Genomic DNA, 24,996 nt, shown 5'->3' with positions numbered 1-24,996 from the left:
ACATTTTTTTTGGGGGATTCACGATTGAAGTTTATATTTTGTGATAACTTTTTTGTGGTTGGAGGTCGGAAAATGTTGCCCAGACAAATTCATAGCGCATGAAAATAACTTTAAAATGACAACAAAACCAGCTCTCTAGGTGTTATACTTTTAGAGACATGGCCATTTGAATTCGCGACGTCGTGCTAATTAGTCCAAAGTTCGTTAGTCTGTATCTCACTAATTAAGAGGCTGTTAGCAAAAATATTTGAGTTCTTGCCGTTTTTCATGGGTCCCAATTGGTTCCCAAAAATCTGAGAGATGACGGCAGATTCTTTGATGATTTGACATGGAATGACCCTTATTCGTGAAAAAAACTGGACCAAATTTGACAGGTATATTCTTGAGGTCACTCTGCAGGCATTAACTGAGCCCAAAATCTGATTATGGACCTATGGACTGACAAACGGCCCCCTCGGCCCATTAAAAAAAATTCTATTTCTCAGTTATTCGTAAATGGAACCGGACCAAACTGGACAGGTATATTATGTGCAATTATGGTGCTTTGGGTCGAGAAATGATCCATTTTCTAAAAATTATTTCTCGGTTTTTAGTAAACTAAATCGGACCAAACTTGACAGGTATATTCTCTAGACCATTCCCAATACATTAACTAAGCCCAAAGTGTGATTCCAGACTCTATTAAATTGATTCAAAAGCCCCTGAAAGATTAAAAGTCTCCTTACTCGTTGACTCGCATTCACGTGATAACCAAGCGATAAATAAATACAGGAGGCATATGTGAGAAAATTCTCTGATATCAACAACTCAAGGGTGGGTGAGTTGTTAACCGTCCAACAATCCGTCAACCAATCATCGTGATTATGATATCAGAAAATTTTATATAACCCAAATAAATCATCAAATATTCTGGCAGATATCGCTTAATGAATACAAATTCTGTTGATCAATGAATGGCTTATTTTCTTTCCTCAATCTATTGTCAACGCTATGCAGGGGTACCCATAATAAGATTTTCTGATACGACCCAACCCACCAATCGGGGATCAAGATTTCTGGACCTAAAAAAGAATGGTTGATTCAGAAAAATATTCTAACAGATGTATGACGACAGTGATTGATTCTTGTGTGCATGCAATCGTGAAAGCAAGAGTCCGTTGATAGTAAGGACGGATCCAGGTTATTATGTAAGCATTTGTGAAAACGATAATTAATATAAGTTCCAAAGTTACATGTAAAGCAAAATAAATTTTATGCTAAAGAGTGATTCTTTGCACAAAGAAGAATGCTGCGCCATAGAAACCTGCAAATTGATACGAACAAAGTTGAACATTACCCTCAAACGCCTCAATCACCCCTTGAATCGAATATCAAGTCGAAACGCCTGACCTGCATTCACGATTCAACGCCTCATTTAGGGGCGGATCACGGACTGAATCATAGAGGTAAAAGTTGGCAGATGAGGTACGATTATAATAAAAATACTTCAATAATCAGTTACATGGTCATATCAGCCGCATGTCACCATCTAATATATTGCTGCGGTCTGGCGGAGAACAACCACTAGGTGGGGGAAACCAAGTCGATTCCCACCAGACTCCCCGGAATTGTAGGCCGTCGCTCACAGAGAATTCAGTGACGCGGCGGATCGCTTAACCGACCGTGGACGCCAATACCTCAACCGCGTGGCGTAGAGTCCTCCTGTCGAGAAACAAGTTACCTAATTAACCACGCGGTTTCGACTACCGGGGAACCACGCCCTCTGTACGCCTTGCCCGAACCGGATCACTCCCAACGACCGACTACCTTTCCGGATCGGATGCAGTCGAGCGGCACTGCCCAGGACGTACCGGCGAGAAGGAATGGATTATCGGGAATAAAGACCCAGCTAAACTCAGATCCGAACCATGCTGGACCAATGGAGGAAAAGACAAAGACGATCTGGGAACATTTCTGCAATTATTTGTTAACAATAAAGCAAGGAAAAGCATGTGGCACAGGAAAAAGGTATATTCGGTGTATTACGTGGAAGATGAGAGATGTGGTACGACAATTATGCAAGCAACTTATAAAAGCAGACACAGAGCAGACTTAACGCGAGACAAATAAAAGCAATAGCAATCACAACTAGAGGGGGAGCACTCGGGAGAGTGCAAAACCTCCACCGCCAATACTGCTGGGTCACTCAAGTGAACCTTCTATCTTATTCATTAAATATGATGTCAACAGTGCTGACAGTTAGTTCTTTTCTCCAACATTTTTTTTTTTTGGGGGGGGGTTGGAAATCACTTAAAACATGTAGAAATGCAAAAAAAAAAATTTTTTTTTTCCTCCAACAATTTTTTTTGGGGGGGGGGTACCAAGTCCAAAATCTAATGGCATGATCCTTGGACCATACACAACCCCCCCACCAAGTTTCGTCGAAATCCGTCAAGGAGTTTTTCCGTAATACTGCTCACAAATAAACAAACAAATAACACAAGCAGTCATAGACTGGTACTTACGAAATCGTCAACTTGACCTCTGACCTTGTCTAATAAAAGCTGTCTCTTGAGAAGGTAACGACACAAACCAGAAATTTCTACGATGATTCTGCACCAAACCATCAAAAATCAAATGTTTTGGATGTTTGACCTCACTGTGACCTTGACCTTTGACCGATTTTGACCAAAATCTAATCAGCGCTAGCCACCACCCTCCTGAATCACGTGGTGTAATTTGACATTGGAAGCTTCTTCCGTTCTCGAGTTATCATTTTTTGGATGTTTGACCTCACTGTGACCTTGACCTTTGACCAATTTTGACCAAAATCTAATCAGCAGAAGCCATCAGCCTCCCAAATCATGTGGTGTAATTTGACATTGGAAGCTTCTTCCGTTCGAGTTATCTGTACCAAACCATCAAAAAATTGAATATTTGACCTCACCATGACCTTGACCTTTGACCGATTTTGACCAAAATCTAATCAGCACTAGCCATCACCCTCCTGAATCACGTGATGTAATTTGACATTAGGAACTTCTTCCGTTCTCGAGTTATCGTGCCTACAAACAAACAAACAAACAGAAACGGAAGGCATCAATATACTTACGAAATCTTTAGATTTCGTAAGTAATAAACCAATGTCACCCGCAGGGTGATCCGTATCTTGCCAAAAGGTGACCACGTGTGACTTCTTTAAGGTCACACTGAGGTGAATAGAGCAGAGCTGCTATCCACCAGGAGCGACTCCTTGAGGAATATCTGCCTACGAGAGATTCCGATGAGAATCGTTCTGCAGAGAAACCATGAAAAATATGTGTTTGCCTCATAACGTCACCAAATGACGTCATAATGTCTCAAGCTTGACATATCTATAAAGCACTCATCGAGGTGTTCAATTTGAGGTACTACACGATATGGTTCCTAAAACTTGAAAATTTGACCTTGGGGTCAAATATGTTTGACCTCAGGCGCTAACCATGAAGGTCAAGGCCAATCGCCACCAAAAATTAATCAGCTGAGCGCCAGACCATGAACTATATTCCCATGAAGTTTGAAGATGATCTGATCAAAATTACTCAAAAAATAAGGGTTTCGTCGACTCCCCTGATTTGCGACAAAGTGACCTTGACCTTTGACCTTGACCTTCAAAATTTTATGCGCTGAAAGGGATCTCTCGGCCTCTGATATGCGAAGTTATAAAAATTTCCAATGATAACTGTGCTCTGCAGAGTGATTTATACGTGATTACAGACAAAAAAAAACATGAAGGTCAAGGCCAATCGCCACCAAAAATTAATCAGCTGAGCGCCAGACCATGAACTATATTCCCATGAAGTTTGAAGACGATCCGATCAAAATTACTAAAAAAATAAGGGTTTCGTCGACTCCCCTGATTTGCGACAAAGTGACCTTGACCTTTGACCTTCACCTTCAAATTTTTATGCGCTGAAAGGGACCTCTATAGGCCTCTGATATGCGAAGTTACAAAAATTTCCAATGATAACTGTGCTCTGCAGAATTTTTTTATACATGATTACAGACAAACAAAAAAAAAATAATAAAAAATAAAAAAGAAAACATTCAAGCTGACTAACATATCTTGCAAACACTTCGTTTTGGCAAGATAACAAACAAACAGAAAGGGGTGAAAACAGTAACCTCCGATCTTCGATGGCGGAGGTTAACAATAAAGATCTTAAACAGGCTTATCTAACGGACAGGTGCCACACACTCAGACAAAATAAACCCAATGAAAAGAAAAGGGACCTTTTGCAGCCAGGAAGGGAGGGAGTTGAGGTCACAGTTTCTGGTACCTGAGCGTTTCGGGGGAAAGGGTGCTCCGTGGTGCGGCACCGGATAAAGGTCATGGGATTCGGTCCACAGCCACACGTGTGGAGATCATGTCCGTCAAGGAGCTTGAGTGGAGAGAACGCTTGAGTGGAGAGAACGGAGTCTGAGACGAAAAATGGAGCAGTCGACAGGACCAAGCAAGAGACCGTGTCAAGGTGGGGTGTGCGTGGACCAACAGTCGGGCCGTCGAGGTGGGACGTGGTCAGAGCCAAGCAGCGAAACACCTTCACAACGACCCCGTCAATAACTGCAAACTTCCAATCCTTTCCCACTCCACCAAACTCCTTTTCATCCCATAAAACTCTGAGCTTTATAGATCACGGAGTTTGGGGTGGAGCGATGGCGAAGCCGACGTCATTGTCCGTTCCGATTGGACCGGGCCTTCATGTGGTCCGCCTTTCTGGGCGGGGTTTCGGCCAGACACTGGTAAGGCCCACCCACACCGCCGTTTTCTGGGTTTAGGAAGGTGAATGGTGGCGCAGCTACTGTAACCATCCTCAGGATTCTGCCTCAGAAAACGAGACTCCGGAGACAGCGGGTAGACGGTGGAAGTGCTTGTCCAGCCCAAAGTGCCCGTCGGGATTTGGGCTCAGGAGACGAGACGAGGGTAGCAAGCGAGATGAAGGTACCGTGGATCAAATAAATGGGGAAATAAATAGAAGGGGAAAAATTGATTTATAATCCTAACTAAAAGCCCATCGCAACGCACCTCCCTGTGTCCTCCCACTACATACAAGGAAGGGATCTATCTGCACGTATATTAATGGAATAACTGACTTGGGACACCTGTATGTTGTATGCATATGGTTCCGAGAACCATAACAATATTATAACCATAACTAACAATTATAACGGTGCGATATGAATAAATTCCAAAATACGGAGAGTGTATCTTGTAAATTTTACCCCGATCCCCTCGAATCAGTCTTCCTCCTCAATGACGTCATGGCGAAATATAAAAGCGCACGATTTTCCGAACCCAATTCATACCGTGAAGCACTGCTTACGCTGAGCACTGCTTGATAAACTGAACTGATCAAGTCAATTTGTTTATTCAAATCGAATAATCAATGCAAATTAAGAGGTTCTACCTGACAAAACAGGTTGAACACTCAAATATTCTCGGAACCCTCCTGGGCCACCCCCAGATTGTAAAAATTTGTGGAAACCTCCTGGGCCACCCCCAGGTTGTAATAATTTGCAAACCTCCTGGGCCACCCCCAGGAGCACGGAACCCTTCTGGTACAATCCCCAGAAGTAGAAATCATCCTGGTCACCCCAGGAGGTGGGAAATTAGAGCAACTCTCAAAGATTGACTGTACTTGATAATACTTGATCATGCTTGCATTCACCCCTCGAATTATTATAGAAAATTTGGAATAAAAATGGGACATTTGTCTGGATTGAAGTACAGTAAACGTTTGTCTGGATTGAAGCCATTTAACGTGAATGAGAAACCTGAGATGGATAAAGTAGTCAACCCTGTCCAAACTTCCGATTCAGTCAGTTATAATACAACTGAATGCATGATGACTGATCCATGCGAAGCAACTGAAACTGTGAAAATGAACGAAATGAAACCAATGGACGTTGCAATTACATGTCACCCCTGGTCAAGAATTTGTATTCACACCCCCTGACCTTTCTTGGCAAATGCAAGCATGTAATCAATTGGGTCTCTCGGCGTACATTCAATGAGTTGAATACGGTGGAGTAGATAATTAAATCAACCATGATTTTCGCGTTGAATTAATACGGCCTGATGGTAATTGTTTTTTTCCGTGGTTTGTCTTACGTTTTAACAGGATCACAAGAACATCATTCGTTTTTGTGTCATAAAATTGTCACATATATCCGTGAAAATAGTCAGGAAGTCGAAGATGTTCTAGTAATCTGGTTGAATGTGTCGGGTATGGAAAAATGTTCAAACAAATTACTACAGATCTGAGAGCGAATTCTATTTGTTCACACGTCCATGAAGATAATGGTACAACAGACAAAATTCTGAAACCAGATAGCCGTCTTTCATACAATCGACAAAAACAAGCCGAATAAAAATTACAGGAGGATGAGACAACAATGGCAAAACGACTGTGTTCTCAGAAAGAGTATGATGCTACTAACAAGAAGAAAAAAAGACAATATTATGCGACTCACAAGGAGGAAAAAAGAGAAACAGACAGTATGATGTGACTCACAAGGAAGAAAAAAATACAGTATGATGAGATTCACAAGGAAGAAAATAAGCTGAAGCAAGCCAAGTGCAGAGATCTGATGAAAATGTCAACTAATGCAGAAAAACACTACCAAAAAGTTATGCAAGATATTAGATATGATCGAGAATTTCCTTGGTCTGTTTGTCATAGACAATTGTTCAAAATTGGAGAATGTTTAATAAACGATGCATTGAAACTGAAGATAAATAAAAATGGTATAAACGAGCAGTTGTCCTCAAAACTACCTCACAACACGCATGATGATAATGACAAATACATACGTCACACATGTAAGAAACATCTGTCGAATGAAAAAATGCCCCCATTGTGTGTGAAGAATGACATATCTTGATCCAATACCAGAAGAGCTCCAACTATCAGAACTAGGACGCGTTCTCATAGCTAAGTGGATTCTATTTTTTAAGTTTTTCAAACTACCAAGAAGTCGATGGTCAGCAGTTTGTGATAAAATAGTACATGTCCCTATCACTGATGACGATATAACAGTTACATTATGAAATTTGACTTGATTACCTCGATTACCTGATGACGCAGGATTGATACCTGCAAAACTGAAACGAAAGGTAGAGTACTAGAAATATGAAATAGAGGCTTTCATTGACCCTAAAAAACTGGTTGGCGCAATAATAGTACTGAAAGAACTCGGCCACCCTGGTTATGCTAACGTAACTAAAAATGAGTATTTTCTGGAATGCATCCGAATAATGGAATCCAAGAATGAGGAGAATAATTCCACGACTGATGGAACCAACACGGAAAATGAACCTCTAAATGACAGTGCGCAGTTCCTCAATACTGACCACCGGCTTGTTGAAGGAACTCTGAAGTTGCACCTTAAATCCAGGAGAATGGTACCATCCCAGCCGAGGCTGGATGTTGGCAAGCTCAAGGATGAGAGCGTAGCTGAGGAGTTTGCGAACAAGCTGAGTGGAGATTTGGGGGGTCTGGGTGCTTTGGGAGGTCCTGAAGTTGTGGAGTGCCTTTAAGACCACCATCCTTGATGTTGCTGGAAGATGTCTTGGAACTCACCGTAGGACAAAGAAGAATTTTGTCTCTCAAGGGAAACTGGATACCATTGACCAGAGTCGCAGGGCCAGGCTGAATGGCAGAGCTGAGCTGTTCAGGGAGCTGAGGGGTAAAACTGTACGTGCGTCAAGGGTGGACAAGGAGGCCTATGTGCGAGGAATCTGTGAGGGGGTAGAGCATCACCTGTGGTCAAGTGATTCTCGTCCGCATTGCCTTCATCCAAGCCCATCCCTCGGTGTACTGCAGTTAGAGCAGAGGGTGGTAGGCTCTTGACAGAGAAGTCGGAAGTGAAGGCCCGCTGGGCCGGTTACTTTGAGCAGTTGTACCAGGCTGATACACCAGCTGTCGAGTTGGACGTCAGGGGTGTTAGAATCCCTGTTCCTGACCCTCCAATCAACTGTGGTCCACCTTCGCTTGTGGAAACACAGGCTGCGGTGAACCGGTTGAAATGGGGGTAAAGCTTCAGGTATCTGTGGCATCCATGCTGAACTTCTCAAGGCTGGTGGAAATGCTGCATTCATGTCTTGCATGCAGTTTTGTGCTCTGCCTGGAACACAGGCATCATCCCAACTGACTGGAAGAGGGCCTTGTTGTCCCTCTCTGGTAAGGGAAGGGTGATCGCCAAGACTGCAACTACCGAGGGGTGACGCTGCTCTCAGTGCCGGGCAAGGTCTTTGCTCGGATAATTATTGATAGGGTTCACCACCATCTGTTGAGCAACAGCATCCAGAGCAGTCAGGTTTTACACCAAAGAGGTCAACGATTGACCGTATCCTTGCTCTTCTGGTCCTCACCGAATGCAGACGAGAATTTCGGCAGGGGCTGCTTGCCACCTTTGTTGATCTCTGTGAAGCATTCGATTCAGTGAATCGGGATGCCCTCTGGAGGATTCTTGGTCTTCGTGGGGTGCTACCAAAACTGATCGATCTGATGTCTGAACTCTACTCTGGTACTGAGAGTGCGGTGAGATGTGGTGGTACCATCTCTGACTTGTTTCCAGTTGTTACTGGAGTCCGTCAGGGGTGTGTACTGGCCCCCACACTTTTCAGCACTTATTTGGACTGGATTCTAGGGAGGATGTCATTGAGATCAAGCTGCGGTGCATCGTTTGGGAATGTCAAGATCTCTGACCTTGATTTCGCAGATGATGCAGTCATCTTTGCGGAGACTTTAGATATCCTTTTGGGGGCCATCAAGGTGCTGAATGAGGAGTCGGAGCCGCTGGGATTTCGGGTTTCCTGTGTCAAAACTAAGATCCAATCTTTCATTGACATCTTTGATGCTGATGTCCTGTCTGTGCCTGTTTGTGGTAAGGATGCTGAGGTCGTGGAGAGATTCACTTACCTTGGCAATGATATTCATGTCTCTGCTGGCTACAAGTCAGAGGTCAATAGACATCTGGGTCAGGCCTGGGGAGACATGGATTTACTGGATAATGGGGTGTGGCGCTGCCGGTACCTGTGCGGGAGGACGAAAGTCCGAGTCTTCAAGTCCTTGCTGCTTCCAGTCTTGCTCTATGGATGTGAGACTTGGACTCTGACCAAGGATCTGAGATGGAGACTTAATTCCTTTGGTACCAGGTCTCTTCGGAGAATCCTTGGCTATCGCTGATCAGACTTTGTGTCCAACGAGCGGTTGCTGAGAGAGACTCAAATTAGATTTGTTACCTGCATAGTCCGTGAGCGTCAGCTGCGGCTGTATGGACATGTGGCTCATTTTCCTGCTCACCAGATTCTCTCAGTGAGGGAGTCTCCTGAGTGGAGGAGGCCAATGGGCCAACCACATGCCTCGTGGTTGCAGTAGGTTGATCGGCATCTCAAGGAGATGGGGATGGGCCAGGCATCTGCCTGGGGGATGGCCGGATGGAGGCCCCTGGAGTAGCGGCGGAAAGTGGACGCAGCGACATGCTGCTCTGGCGCATGCTCCCATACCTGACCAGACCTGACGGCTGGGATATTCTTGTCGTACCCGACAAACACACCTCACACCTTGAGTCCAGCTTTGTTTTGTCCTGCTTATAGGAATAACACACTGGCCCAAACTTCTGCATCCTGGACATGTTAGGCTCCATCTTGCTGTAAACATTTGGTAAGGTGCCTCTTTTGTGCAATTGCTAAAACATCTGTTCCTCACTGCAGCTGCTGTTTGCACTGCATAGGTCCATAACACCTTTGGCAACTCGCTGTCTATTAGCATACACCTAGCCATGTTGAACAGGGTTTGCCAATTTCGCTCAGCAGTGCTATTCTGGTGTGGTGAATAAGGTGCTGAGGTCTCATGTCTAATACCATTCCTGCTGAGTAGTGCTTGGTAATCTTTTCCTGTGAATGCTGTACTATTATCAGACCCGAGACATTTCATCTTCCTGTATGGGGCTGTGTCAGCAAGAAACTTCTTTGTTGCTTGCACTGTCACCCTTATGTTTTAGAAAGTACACAAACACACAAGAAAGTACACTGGAATAATCATCAGTGAAAGATAATGCAAACCTATACCCGTCTCTGGACTCTGGGTCGATTGGTCCCGCTAGATCTGTGTGTACCAACTCTAGAGCTGCTTTGGCTCTCGCATCAGGCTTCTTGTTCCTTGTTTTGATAAACTTTCCCCGAGTGCAGACTTCACAATGTTGGATGGATTTGTCAACTTTGCCCTTGATTTTCATACCATCAACAACATTCTGTAATTTTTGAACATCATCATAATTACAGTGCCCTAGAACATCATCTCATGCCATGTCTGCATATCATAACAACCCATACATTGGTCATCACATTCATCATTCACTGTGTGCAAGTAGTATAGCCTATTATGTTGATGAATGTGGAATTGGGTACCGTCTCTGTGTGTAGGACATCCTTCCCTTCCTTGAAGATCACGGTCGCTCTGCTGGCAGTAGCTGCTTTCACGGAGAAGATGTCCTGCGGGTATGAGGGGATATACAACGCCTGTCTCAGTGTCATGTTGAGGCGTCGTCCTCTGCTGTCAATCAAGCACACCTCCGTGACTCCTCTGCGCTCCGCGACCTCGTTGCTCCTTGTGTCATCAGCCAACTCCACGCAGTGTATCTCGGCCTGGAACCTGTCGTCGAACTTCTTGAACTTTTCTATATCCGTGATGATATGCGAAGTCGCTCCTGTGTCCACCATCAGACCTTTTGCATTGATACTGCGCCCTGGCTGGATCTCGCTCGTCCAGAATGCAGATGTGTTGCTCACCTCCTCGGAAACTCCTGGTGCGTCGTCCCGTCACTGTCTCAGTCTACAGGTTGCGTCCCGATGTGTGGTGCTTTTACACTGACGACACCACTGTTTCCGTTGACATGCTCTGGCTTTGTGTCCTTTCAGGCCACATCTGAAGCACACCATCTCCGCACTCTCGGCTCCCCGATCACTTGCACTTGCCATAGCGGGTTTCGCCCTCGGCTGCACTCGGGCCTTCATGACGTCGTCGTCGTTAGTTGTTGCGCGCATCTTCTCAGTGTCCTCTTAACTCTGCAGCTTAGTTTTAAACTCGGAAAAAAGGCACCGTCTCATCACTTTGAGTGACATGAATGGCAAACGGTTTGAATGATTCTGGCAGTCCCTTCAAAACCATTGCTACTAACAGTCCATCACTCAAAATCTCACCAGCATTTCTCAATGCTGGAATTGCTGTCTCTCTGCGCGAATGATGTAATCAGTCACACTCTCACTGCTCGACTTTTGTCGTGAAGTCAGTTCTGCATCCAGGCTAATTATACATGGTTATCCTTTCCTGCATAGTAATCCCTCAGAATCTTTAGAGAGCTTCCCGCCCATTGTCCGTTGCTTCTCGCATTACCAGCGACAAACTTTTATCATCAAGAAACTGTATCAGTTCCGCATACGACTCGGCATTTTACTCATCTGCTTCCACCGCATCTTCGTCGGAAGGCTCAATTAAAATAGTGTCCTTTAACTTTTAGAACCGAAGACGGCCCAAGAATTTCATCTCCCATAGTTCATAGGTCTTCTCGTCTCACTCAAAGACAAGGTGAGACCAACGGCCACTCGAACTTTCAATCCTCCTACTCATGGTGCTAGTATGCTACTCTCACCGGAGACACGCGGTACGTTGCGATATTTCTCTCGGTGGCAAACTATCTCTGGGTAACTCTGGACCCATAACCTGTTGATAGAGCTACATTGCAGAGCGATTCTGGCGTTGTACCCAGTGCTCGCCTTTAAACCATGACATTACCTCACAGAGGAACAAACACACGCAGTCATGCAGGTTTCAACGTAGGAAGAAGACCTATAGAACAGTTATATCGGTAAGTATGTGTTTTAGTTAGGGTCCCTATCCTTTGTTTAAAGGTCCCATGACACTAAAACGTACTGAAATTGCATATATATATATATATATATATATATATATATATATATATATACATACATACATACACACATGTCCTATAGGAGTTTTTCATCGTGATTTCAGATCTGACAATGTTTTTGCACAATACTCGTTCTGTAAAATGTAAAATAAAATAAAAAAACCTCTTGGGGAACGCCCCTAAAAATTCTACTGAAAGGGGCGTAACCCACATGACGTCAACTGCAGGATGACAAAGGCTGCACGTAAATTACTCGGGTTGGTGGTCCACATGATTCTATTGGCTTTCTGTGTGTTTCCACATTCGATTCATTGACTCAATTCGCTTCGTTCATTTCTGCTTTAAAAAACATCAAACATTTGGTTTTGAATAATGGATGACATGGACTTTGATTTGTCTGGTCGCGACAGTGAGTGTGAGAGAAATGAAGCATTTTGGTCTGAATCAGATGGAGAATTGTCGGATAACGTAGTCGCGGGAGGTGAAGTTCAGGCAGCTGTAAATGAAATTCGGCCTTAGCAGTTTGAGCCCAAAGCAGGACAAGCAGAGGAAACTGGCGATTAAATTCCCGGCGTTCATGATGATCGGGAGGACATCGAAGGAAGACTTGGCAATAACAACTGGTTAGACAAAATCCTATTCGTAATTCAATAATGTAAATTCGACTTGCATACTGCTCGATATGAGAAATATTTTAGTGACGTGACGTGACCAGCGCAGCGGACATGTTGCACCGCGGCAAATTAATCACAAGCAAGGCCAGCCCATGTAATCGGCCGTATCTCTCCGCGCATAAAATGAAGCAACTGTCCGGATACGATGAAAACTTGTGTGCAGAACACACCTTGCGACACAATTGTCTCGAGTAGTCCGATAAATCTAACGTTCTGTTGCATTTATATTTATTTTGTTCCTACTGTCGTCATGTAGCACCAGTGGAAAACAATGAAGAAAAGAGAATAATAAAAGTAAGCGACAGCATGTCAGGTTTATCGGACGAGTCGGGTGGACGACGGATTTATCGGACGAGTCGAGACTCGAGAGTTGACAAGTAACTTGTATTAGCATGCACACAATGTACAAGTCAATGCGTAAGAGTCCCGAGGATATGAGGCCGTGTAATAGGACAGATAAATTTGTCTTTCATAGTTGTACCAACATATTTTTCCCTGCTTATTTATTACAGCGTTTTTGGCTAATTGTTAATGAATAGCAAGCCAATGGAAGCAGTACCTTCACTTTAGAATAAACCCATGTATGTCGAGTGCAGCCATACCTGGCTTGCATGTATGTGGAATCGTACCTATCCGAGCAGGCTGGTTTCAACGAACAATTCAATAAGCTGCAAAATGTGGGTGCAGGTTTTTTCACATTGTTTGATTTTAAAATTATCTCCTTGCACCTTGAAATGATGCAATATTAATATTTTACTTGTATGTCCCTGTAAGTTTATTTTTTAATGAAAACGTTCAACAGTCACATTTAATATTTTGTGGACATGGTATAGCCCTTTATTGTGCATACATGTATTGGATTTGTACACGACCACGACAAGGTAGTAAAGGGATAAATAATTACCTTGTGATTGTTGTGCATACACGGCTCAGAAGCAGAATTTCTTTTCCGCGAAACAATCACAGGAATTAAGAAGATCAGTGAGATAGCAAACACATGTGCACAAGGCATTTGTACGTACTTTATACGGCGCGCGACATCTCGAGTCAATCCACTCTGTGCGAGTTTCTGCAGATGATATCAACGCTGCGGTTCGCTGAAGTCAACTTTTTTAAGGGGCGGGGCATAGCAAGTTGTGAAAAGCACCAGAAATGTTCGAAATATTGGTCTAATTATCCCATTTTTGATTTTAAAAAAGAAACATGGGTGATGTCTTCACTAGGAAGGTCAACTTAATATATAAATGACCAGAAAGTTTTGAGTGTCATGGGACCTTTAAAGGGTGAATAAATGTAGATGCACTGTGAGGTACTTTAATAGTTAGGATTTCTACATCAAAAACAACTACGGCTACTACAGCTCCAAATACAACAACGACAGCTCCAAATACAACTACAACGGCTACTACAGCTCCAAATACAACAACGACGGCAACTACCGCTCCAAATACAATGACGGCTACTCCAGCTCCAACAACAGAGAAAACCCTCTGCTCCCAGTATTCTCCGCGCGCTCACTGGTATGCGGGCGTGTTCGGGGATGAATTCCATTCCCAAATATGGTCATGAATCGGTTCGCTTGAACCGCGCCCCAGAGCGAGCCACGCCCGAGAGAGATAAAAGGGACGTCGAGTTGAGAGATCAAAAAGAGCGAGAGATCGAGATCGGAGGAGCGAGGGAATCTGCAGAAGCGTCCAAATCTGTGCGAGCGAGAGAAACTGGCGGAGCGCGTGAGGATCCGCTGGAGCTCGGAGGGGAAGACGCATCTCTCAAGTTTTGGTTGACGGCACGAGCGCTGAGCGGAGCTCGGGAGGCCGTTAGTGGCTCGCTGGTGTCTGAATTTGGCTCGCCTCTCGCTGGTGCCCGGTTCGGATCAGCTCGAAGACCACACGAGGTGGACAGGTCCGAAGCAGGCTCTGGTCTTCAGCTTACCTTTCCCTCCGAGCTGGAAGCCTCAATAAAGGCTGCGGCCACCGTTTATTTTGGGTGTGCGTCTGAGTGTGGGCCCGTCCGTAAGTAGGAATTGTATAAAGTGCTCTTGGCTGTACATACATGCTTCTCTATTAGTCGTGATAACTCTGCTTCTTGCATGCTTCCCTCCTCCCCCCCCCCATTATAAATAAACCCATGTGTTAAATGTATCAGTTCGTTGCTGTGTTTCCTTCCATTGGCTGGGCGTGACGGTGTTGGAGAATTCGCAAGGCCGTTGTCTCCGCAGTAAGGGGACATTTGGACCAACGGATCTCGGTGATCATCCGCTCGGGTTGCACACGGTTTGAGCACGCAAGCGGCTCGTTCCATACGAGCGCTGTCGAGGGTGTGAATACTCGGTAAACTCGCCCTGTGGAGCTCTAGGTATTTTTAAGATTGGCAAATAACCCTGTACCATGTGGTGTAATTATCGATTCATGGTCTGGTAAGGGACCCGTACTTGTTGGAGTTTTCCGAAAGGTACGATCTAAATTGCGGGTGTTCGTCCGAGCCGACTCTACTGCTCCATCTTGCGATCGTGCTCGTCGCCGATACCCGGCCCGCAACAGTGTATATATACGCAGGTATCCTGGTCACATGACAATCAGAGCACTTCCTATTGGCTGGTTTCATTAATTACACTGGTCTGCGTCATTTCAGAGGTATAGGTTTTCTCAAAGGTTCTTGTATGCTGAATTTAGAAATGTATCTCATTTTGCTCAATCAGGTCAAGTTTTTATGATATCTCAATTTTAAGGAAAAAAAAAATAATCAAAATTTTTGTTTTTTTTCAATTAGCTTTTTTTTTTTAATTCAAAAATCAGACTTCCATTGACAGAAAATGTACACACTATATATAAAATGACGCACAAGTACCGTTAATGTGAAATTCAACATTAAAAAGACGAAGGAAAACAGCGACTGAAGTTTGGTGTTGCCAGAAACAACGATTTATCTATATTTTTCTGAAATTTAAATGAAAGTAATCGAGAAGGCACTTTCTTCCACATTAAGTGTACCGGTGTGTCATTATATGTATAGTTTGTACATTTTGTGTCAATGTGAGTCTGATTTTGAATTAAAAAAAAAATTTTTTTTGATTATTTTTTTTTTCCTTAAAATTGAGATAGCATAAAAACTTGACCTGATTGAGTGAAATTAGATACATTTCTGAATTCAGCATTCAAAAAACATATGAGAACCGTTGAGAAAAACTAGACCTCTGAAAAAAATATTTCAAATGCAGCCCAGTGAATTATTGAGAGCACACACATACATCAACACAAATATGTATCTTCATCCATTGTATGATTCTGATCGCGATGCTATTCGTCTTGAATTTCCTCATAAAAACTAACCCGAGAGATAATTTTCTATCAAATCCATAAATCGCGTCAATCTACCAATCTAACCATGATGGCCATGGCCACAAAGGTTACTGGGAATCCCCAGCGGAGACATCCGGATGTTGAGGTCGTGGAGAGATTCACTTACCTTGGCAGTGATATTCATGTCTCTGCTGGCTGAGTCAGAGGTCAATAGACGTCTGGGTCGGGCCTGGGGAGTCATGGATTCACTGGATCATGGGGTGTGGCGCTGCCGGTACCTGTGTGGGCGGACAGTCCGAGTCTTCAGGTCCTTGGTACTTCCAGTCTTGCTCTATGGATGTGAGACTTGGACTCTGACCAAGGATCTGAGACGGAGACTCAATTCCTTTGGTACCAGGTCTCTTCGGAGAATCCTTGGCTATCGCTGGTCGGATTTTGTGTCCAACGAGCGGTTGCTGAGAGAGACTCGGATGAGATTTGTTACCTGCATAGTCCGTGAGCGTCAGTTGCGGCTGTATGGACATGTGGCTCGTTTTCCTGATGCTGATCCTGCTCACCAGATTCTCTCAGCGAGGGAGTCTCATGAGTGGAGAAGGCCAGTGGGCTGACCACGTGCCACGTGGTTGCAGCAGGTTGACCATCATCTCAAGGAGATGGGGATGGGCCTGGCCTCTGCCTGGGGGATGGCCAGACGGAGGCCCCTGGAGTACCGGCGGAAAGTGGACGCAGCGACGCGCTGTTCTGGCACGTGCTCCCACCTGGCCTGACCCAGCGGAGCACCACGGCCAAAACACCAATGTTGATGAGGTTGAAATCAACTTTAATACCACTCATCACACGACGGGCCCGACTGGGCCAAAACCAACCTCGCCCGGAATGAATGGCCCCTGCTCGGTAACCCCGTGCACACACACACACACGCACACACGCCCGCCGAGGATAAAACAACATAATGAATATACTACGTATAATATAAAATGTGTGAAAATGAAAAGATGTGTACAAATTGAGTGTGTTGTATGTAAAATGCGTAAAACTTTCTTTTTTTTTAAATTAAACGCGCCGGGCGATGCCCAACGCAAAATTAAGTCACAAATGATGACATGAAAGTTGTGGTGTACTGGATAGAAGATGCTTAGCAGGCAGACACGAGCGGGGGAACAGTCGAGCCGGGCTGTGTTGCACAAGCGCGAGCGTGGGCGTGCTTTGCCCGCGGCTCTCCTTTATTACGTATTCAGCACACTCACGAGCCGGGCGACTCCAGCATTACTACAACGCCTCAGGCGGCGCGCACACCTTATATCCCTTGCAGACCCGATGACCACGCCGACCCCTCCTCCCATCATCATGCCTCGCCCTGCATGCCCGCAGGCTACACCACACTCCTCCCTCCTAAAACTATGATTATTAAATGATCACCATCATAATAAGCATAAACAACACGAAGGACTATGGTATAATAGTCGACAAGGCACAAAAAATGAAAACAGCGAAGTATAACAGCGCATCACATCATATAATGCGTGAAAGCGAGCTAATGGAGCTGCCACGGCCAGATTCCGAAGACGGAGGTGCACACAGCACCTCCCAAACTCTGGCCGCGTTACCGATATGAAGCAGCAAGGCGAAAAGCACAGCAGCCCTACACAACGGAAACGCCCCCAGGCGGCTCATGCTGACATGACCCTCGGCGAGGCCGTGGCGATCTCCCGAGCAAACCTCCCCCGGCACCATCAAACGCCTCCGGCCCACTTCCCCCAGGCAGACCCGACGTAGATAAACATTCTGAGGCCGGAAGCCCGCCGTCTGGAAGCCGTGTCGCCAGCGCCAGCCTCGATCGACCTTGGCTGGGGGCGCTGAACAGCGCCGCTGGCTGGACGCACTCAATGCTCCAAAACAACCCACGCACCACAATCAGTTGAGACGCCAACGCCCATCCCAACGGCCTTGAGCGAACACAGAGAGCTGCGCCCGCAACCAGAGGTGGGGGTAACGCCGACCAGCGCACCAGTCTTGGCTCCGAGTCGATCTCCGAGACCCACACGGCAGCTAGACGGTAGCAATTCCATTTAAACCACACTTCAATCATAGGCTCGTTATAAATCACTACGAACATCATTTGAACCATTGCAAACTCATTTTTCCGTACAGCGCGTTCTTTTGATAAAATCCCAGCACATGACAAAGCAACTACCCGCGGCCCGGGACAATGGAAGGCCAACCCAACCTTTTTATTCGCCACCACTGCTCCCAAAGCCACCACATCACATTGATCATAATATAAATCCCATTGATTGATCTCCGCCAAACCCACTCTCACACGGGAACTGCTGGCATTTATTTCAACAACGTTAAACTGCATCACTAGAGCAAGGAAAAACACATATGCAATGAACAGCAACCCATAACCCACATCACGAGTCCGTCTCTTGGTTGTCGACTCGATGTTGTGACTCGCGACTTCCTTTAACGCCACGGGCTCACCGCAACCTGCTGAAGCTGCCCGAACAACACCGGCACGCATTGCCTCACGAACGCTGCCGAAGCGCGGGAACTCATCGTGAGAGCTAATACGGCTCTCGCCGCTCCTGAACCGTACATCACCGCCGCAGGCAGCAACAAACGGCCGCTCCCGTTGCATCGACGCGGCTCCCGCAGCCAGAACCTCGCCCTCGGTACTCGACGAAGGCATCGAAGAGAGCACTGGCACACCTGGAGGTACGAACCGGAGATCCAGCCCGAGGTGCGCCAGCCAGTCCCGACCCAAAAGGGCGGGCCCCTCCCCTCGCACCACGAACACCGAGAGCCGGGCGTGTCGACCTCGGTAGCGCACTGAGACGTCGGCCCTCGCAAGCGGTGCAATCGCTTCACCGGTGTACGTGTACAGCGACAAGGCCGTCTTGACCAGGCGAACACCGCGAAGACCACGAGCCGCCTGTTCACCCATGACCGACACCGCAGCCCCGGTGTCCACGCAAAACACGGTCGGCTCGCCATTCACCTCGACCTCCACCGTGAACGGCGTCGTTATCTCCGAACCAACGGAAAACAGACTCAACCGTGGTTGCATCTCCTGCTCCGGCCCGCCGGCATCGCCATGCCCCCGTTGCAGGCCGATCTCCAGGTCACTGGGGTCCTCCCACACCTCGTCATCCAAGACCCCAACGGAGGCCCCCGCCATCCGACACACACGCTTCAAATGTCCCACCTTGTGACAATGCAAACACACGGTGTTCTTATACAGGCACATTTGTCGCAGGTGCGGACCCCCACACCCCCAGCACCCCTGGAAAGCCACTTCGCTCCCGGTGCGACCGTGCTGCGGTGCGCGCCCTCGTCCCGCACCGCCAGGCGCGCGTGCGACCTGCGGCACTTGAGTCATCGCGCGGACTCCGGGCTGCGCGACCTGCGGCACCTGCGCGGTCACCGCGTGGACCTCGGGATCAGCCGACATGCCCCAGCTGGAGCTACTCATTACGTCCTGGCCAGCGATGGCGCGGACATCCGTGAGTGTCTGCTCGACAGACGAAGCAGTCCCGACCGCCGAGTCGAATGTGATGTCGGTCAACCGCAGGATGGCTGCTACCATCTTTGCGTCTCGCAGACCAGAAATAAAACGATCTCTGAGCCGTGCCGGACGCTCCTCTGTCGTGAACTTGCAAGGCACAGCCGAATGCTTCACCCGTGCTACGAAGTCTGCAACGCGCTCCTCGCCACCCTTAGCGAGGTGATCGAACTGGAACCGCGCGAGATGTAACGACTTCTCTGGCGCCAAGTGGGTCTTCATTTTCGCCACGATGTCCTGAAATGGAGCCACCAAATCACTCAGCAGCCGGTAGTGCTCCGTTGATAGCGAGGCGAGCAAGATCGCCTTGCGTTTCTCTTCATCATCTACATCATTCGCGCGAAAGTAGCAACCCAACTGTTCAGAAAACAACTCGAATTCATCTCCCCCGAAAACGGGTACGCGCCCGTGCGCCGTGCCCCGACCTTCTGCCATGCTCGTGCTGGCGAGACCCTTGGCTCCGTAGCCTGGAACCGCACGGGTTATTTGCCGCCCTGCACACGCCGATCCGAAGATCCTCGTCAGCCAACTGTGGTGTACTGGATAGAAGATGCTTAGCAGGCAGACACGAGCGGGGGAACAGTCGAGCCGGGCTGTGTTGCACAAGCGCGAGCGCGGGCGTGCTTTGCCCGCGGCTCTCCTTTATTACGTATTCAGCACACGCACAAGCCAGGCGACTCCAGCATTACTACAACGCCTCAAGCAGCGCGCACACCTTATATCCCTTGCAGACCCGATGACCACGACGACCCCTCCTCCCATCATCATGCCCCGCCCTGCATGCCCGCAGGCTACACCACAAAAGTCGCCTCACCCTCGTGAGGTGTTCTGGTTTCTTGTTCTGACGCGATGAAAATCTTATCAAATATCAAAACGATCCCTCGTCCGCGCCGTCGCTCACCTCAGAGTTGTACGAATGAAATCCCACGGGGTTTGTTCGCAACTCGAACTCGTTTCTATAATTTCCAGAAAATGTCCGACATTTTGAGTTTTTATTTCTTTGATTTTTTTTTTTTTTGGCGTTTGCGCTTTCAAAGGGATAAATGTTAAGATTTGGGATACTTTTTACATTACTTAAACGGTTTAATCGATCTTTTACATTTACTTTCGGTGATAAAATCTGGTTCCGTGCTGTTTAGACCAGGACAGTTTGGTACATGTCCGAACTACTCCGTCATGGCGTATTGGACGTGTTCGAACATCACCAGTCGCGCATCCTCTCGCTGTCCCAACCTGTCAGTGATGGAATCCAGTGGAGGTGCTCACTCCATGATTCCTTGTCCTGTCTGAGTCCGTACCGTACACACTCGTTTGATTTTCTTCAACAGCTCTTTCCAACAACAAAACGAAAGTATAAATTCACTGCAAATCTAAAAACAAAAAAACAATGTCTCCGTGTTTTTGAAGAGGTGGAGAAGATTGGGAAGCCGAGTGCGAGTTATGTCGAGCTGGTATGAACGATTGGAGGTCTTTGTGTAAAAAATAAAGATGGTATCGATTCACAATCTCATGTGGACTCGGACAAGCACAATATGTTCAGTATTTCGACAAGAACGGCGGTTTGCAGTCAAAATGAATCGAGGTTGGAACACAACTAATGAGACCACCGATAGGATTGTTCAATACGTGAAGGAAACTCTTGAAAAGAGTGTCCCTCTCCGGAGTGTCCTCTTTTACGGAGTGTCCTCTTTTACGGAGTGTCCCTCTCCGGAGTGTCCTCTTTTACGGAGTGTCCCTCTCTGGAGTGTCCTCTTTTACGGAGTGTCCCTCTCTGGAGTGTCCTCTTTTACGGAGTGTTCCTCTCTGGAGTGTCCTCTTTTACGGAGTGTCCCTCTCCGGAGTGTCCTCTTTTACGGAGTGTTCCTCTCTGGAGTGTCCTCTTTTACGGAGTGTCCCTCTCCGGTTTCCTCGTTTTCGGAGTGTCCCTCTCCGGAATATCGTCTTTTTTGGAGTGTCCCTCTCCGGAGTGTTCCTCTCTGGAGTGTCCTCTTTTACGGAGTGTCTCTCTCCCGTTTTCTCGTTTTCGGAGTGTCCCTCTCCGGAATATCCTCTTTTTCGGAGTGTCCCTCTCTGGAATGTTCTCTTTTTCAGAGTGCTCTCTCTGGAGTGTCCCATTTTACGGAGTGTCCCTCTCCAGACTATCCTCTTTTACAGTGTCCTTCTTCAGAGTATCCTCTTTTTCAGACTGTCCCTCTCTGGAGTGCCCTCTTTTACGGAGTGTCCCTCTTGGGAATGTCCTCTTTTTCGAAGTGTCCCTCTCCGGAGTGTCCTCTTTTTCGGAGTGTCCCTCTTTGGAGTGTCCTCTTTTACAGAGTGTCCCTCTCTGGAATGTTCTCTTTTTCAGAGTGTCCCTCTCTGGAGTGTTCTCTTTTTTGGAGTGTCCCTCTCTGGAGCGTCCTCTTTTTCGAAGTGTCCCTCTCTGGAGTGTCCTCTTTTTTGGAGTGTCCCTCTCTGGAGCGTCCTCTTTTACGGAGTGTCCCTCTCCAGAGTGGCCTCTTTTACGGAGTGTCCCTCTCCGGAGTGTCATCTTTTTTGGCGTGTCCCTCTCCGGAGTGTCCTCTTTTTCGGAGTGTCCCTCTCCGGAGTGGCCTCTTTTTTGGAGTGTTCCTTTCCGGAGTGTCCTCTTTTACGGAGTGTTCCTCTCTGGAGTGTCCTCTTTTACGGAGTGTCCCTCTCCGGAGTGTCCTCTTTTACGGAGAGTCCCTCTCCGGAGTGCCCTCTTTTACGGAGTGTCCCTCTCCAGTGGCCTCTTTCTGAAAGTTAAAATATGGTAACTCAAGTTAAACAATCCGTGACTGTGTGACGAGTCTCGTTCTGATATAATGGTGGCGGAGGTTGACATGGATAAGAGGTGTCAAGTTAATGTTTTCATTGCGCAGTAAATGTGTTTCTCAATCGACCCGTTACCCTATTTTGTCACAGGTTGTGACCACGGTGCGGTCATTCTTGTTTGAGCATGACATCACCTACCATGTTAACGAACACCTGTTCTGTATCACTTACTCCTTCCACCATCGCAACCCCATCCTTTGGTGGGGTTTATTGAGCGAAATATGGGAAAAAGAAACCTTGGGGTAGAGACCTTTTATTGGTTTTGGAACAAAGACCCTTTTATAAGCCTTGTTTTGTGATCCATTACGAAGATGGAAGTTTACTGCAGTTGCTACTCACCACTCATGGAATGTCCTGAGGTTCTGAAGTACCAGGGTGGGATGGACACTCCCCTGCAGATGGACCACACTACGGTTCCACACAAAGGCTAGCTCTAGACCATGTGATGGACCCTCTGATAACAGGAACTCAACCAAAAATCGACCTAGGAGAGGGTAATTGGATGTCATCACTTCAAGTATAATACGCCACAATGAATCATATTCACCCTGTTGAGTATTTTATCGAGCAGAATGATTTTGCATTCACCTCCAACAACATCCTGATAATCAGGAACTGCCAAATACTCTCATAAGACAGGAATCATACGATTACAGCTTGGACATCAGGACTGATAGGATGACTTAGAAGTACGCACACTCACTTTGAAGCTGTCTAATTTGGCTTTGAATCTCGACCCAGGTGTAAATTGTCACCACGGTGTTTCACAGGTAGGTTGATTCATCAATGTGTGTGTACCTCTGGATGTATGTTAAACAGGGTGTCCCATCTGCCGGTATGAGCTGGTGGACATTATTAGTGGTTTAGGAAGACATAGTTGAAAGGACCACACGATGTGGAGTCCGTCACCTTTGTATACGTAATAGACGGTTTCTTATCCAGATCGATTAAATGGCAACAGTAGTGGTCAATCAAAGCTGAAAACAGCTTGAGAACAATTGCCATGATGGGTGGATTCTTTGTGAAAAGCAAGTTTGGACCAGGGGTCCACAACCTGCACAAACGATCAACCCGACTACCTTTTCACGTGTGTTACGTTTAACCCTCAAGCGACTATCAAAATCAACCAGCAAGAGAAAGGCACCATTTTTAGGTCGAATCACCGCACCCAGACCACGTTTGGCACACTAAACACCATAAACGAGCAAATGATGAGTTTATAGCTGCTCAAGGTCGATATGACGTGGTGGGTGCTACAAGGACCCAACTGTGGACCCCAAAAGGTCTGAAGGCAGAACACACACCCGTCGAGCTTGGTGGGAGAGTTTCATTTACAGGAGTCTTGAGACTGCGCAGGTGCAGCCCAAACGATCAATAAATAGGTCGAAGCTGAAGAAACGGTTCGCTATTAAATGAAAATAATCATCACTGTAAGTTTACATCTCCATTTGCAGAACTCACCCAAATGGCCATAGCCAACGATGCCCACTCGACGTGGTCGTTTACTCGAGTCCATGAGGATGGGACACGTGCAAGACTCGACGGACAAGTCACAGGAAACACAATGGAAAGGTTTATAGTCTGGGGAAGGAAGACAAGGGAAGGAAGACAAGATTATCGTTTCGGTTTCCTTCTGTTGCGAGCGATCAACCCTGATCTTGAACACTCAAGACTCTTCGTGAGCATACCAAGGGACAACATGAACAACGTTGGGAAATGTCTGCAACACCTGAGTTCAGGGCAGTGTTGCTGGTGGAGGAGCTGGGGAGGGAAATGGGGTGCTGGGTAGGGGCACTTTGACTCCCCTTCGCTCCTCTTACCGACAGATCACCATTAGATCCCTCCTGATGAAATAACCAAACGGGCTCGCTCGTTGCACACCTGTAACCCAAGGAGGCTCCAATTGGTCCGAATTCAAAAACAACATTAATGAAGCATCCACATCAAGAATGGACCAGGAGGACACCACCGCGTGTGGTTTGCGGTTATCACTCGCTGTGGGCTCGCCGGGCACTGTGGGCGCGATGGAATTCCTGTAACGTTTCAACTTTAATGTTTAACTCACTTGTTAACTCGACAAACAGAGGAGTCTGCCCTCTTCGGGTCCATATTGGGAAAGAGTGTGCACTTTTGAAAGAAATCACCCAACTTGGCACAGATGACCTTTCATATGTCCTCTTCATCATCTGATATAGGGCATGGACTTTTGACCTCATCAACACCCCTTCCCCCCCCATAATTAGCATAAATCCAATGTGGCCACCTCTACACAGAGGCGTAACTGGAACGGTGTCTATCTCAGTAACTATTTACAGTTTCGATTTTGACATATTTGGAATGTCGATTAATACTTTGGAGTTTAAAATGATGAGAGATGCACACAAGGAAAGGGGACGCAGGTGGAGGCCATTCAGCCCATCATGCCTACACCATATCAACAGCACATCAATTTATCAACACCAAATCGAAACAAGAATCATGCAAAATGGTCTTGTTACCTCCACCACCGAAGGTGAAGGAGGTTATGTTTTCACCCCTTTCTGTCTGTCTGTTTGCTTATCTGTCTGTTTGTCGCCCACAGGTCACAATTTGAAACCGATCTTCACGAAACTTCACCACAAAGTAGAGTTTGTTATAAGGAAGAAGCTTATTGTTTTTGAGGTCAAAAGGTCAA

At 46.6% G+C, this 24,996-nt stretch overlaps 1 protein-coding gene across 1 annotated transcript in view; it reads right to left on the bottom strand.

Annotated features, from left to right (window-relative positions):
- Window positions 1-24,368, bottom strand: part of LOC147007741 (aspartate dehydrogenase domain-containing protein-like) — a 45,079-nt gene extending 20,711 nt beyond the window's left edge. Inside the window, exons 1-3 of the mRNA XM_085866492.1 lie at window positions 24,204-24,368; window positions 23,784-23,903; window positions 22,662-22,806 (exon numbers count right to left, since the gene is read on the bottom strand). Coding sequence (XP_085722618.1) covers window positions 22,662-22,806; window positions 23,784-23,903; window positions 24,204-24,249 — 311 coding nt within the window. The 5' untranslated portion in view covers window positions 24,250-24,368. The remainder of the gene's footprint in view (window positions 1-22,661; window positions 22,807-23,783; window positions 23,904-24,203) is intronic.
- Window positions 24,369-24,996: the final 628 nt, after the last annotated feature.

This window comes from Eptatretus burgeri, unplaced genomic scaffold, assembly GCF_056783735.1.
Source record: "Eptatretus burgeri isolate ZD-2024b unplaced genomic scaffold, Ebu_testis_v1 Ebu_testis_scaffold_32, whole genome shotgun sequence".
Lineage (NCBI taxonomy): Eukaryota > Metazoa > Chordata > Myxini > Myxiniformes > Myxinidae > Eptatretus > Eptatretus burgeri.
The sequence above is the reverse complement of the archived record's forward strand: the minus strand, read 5'-3'. Positions and strand labels throughout refer to the sequence as shown.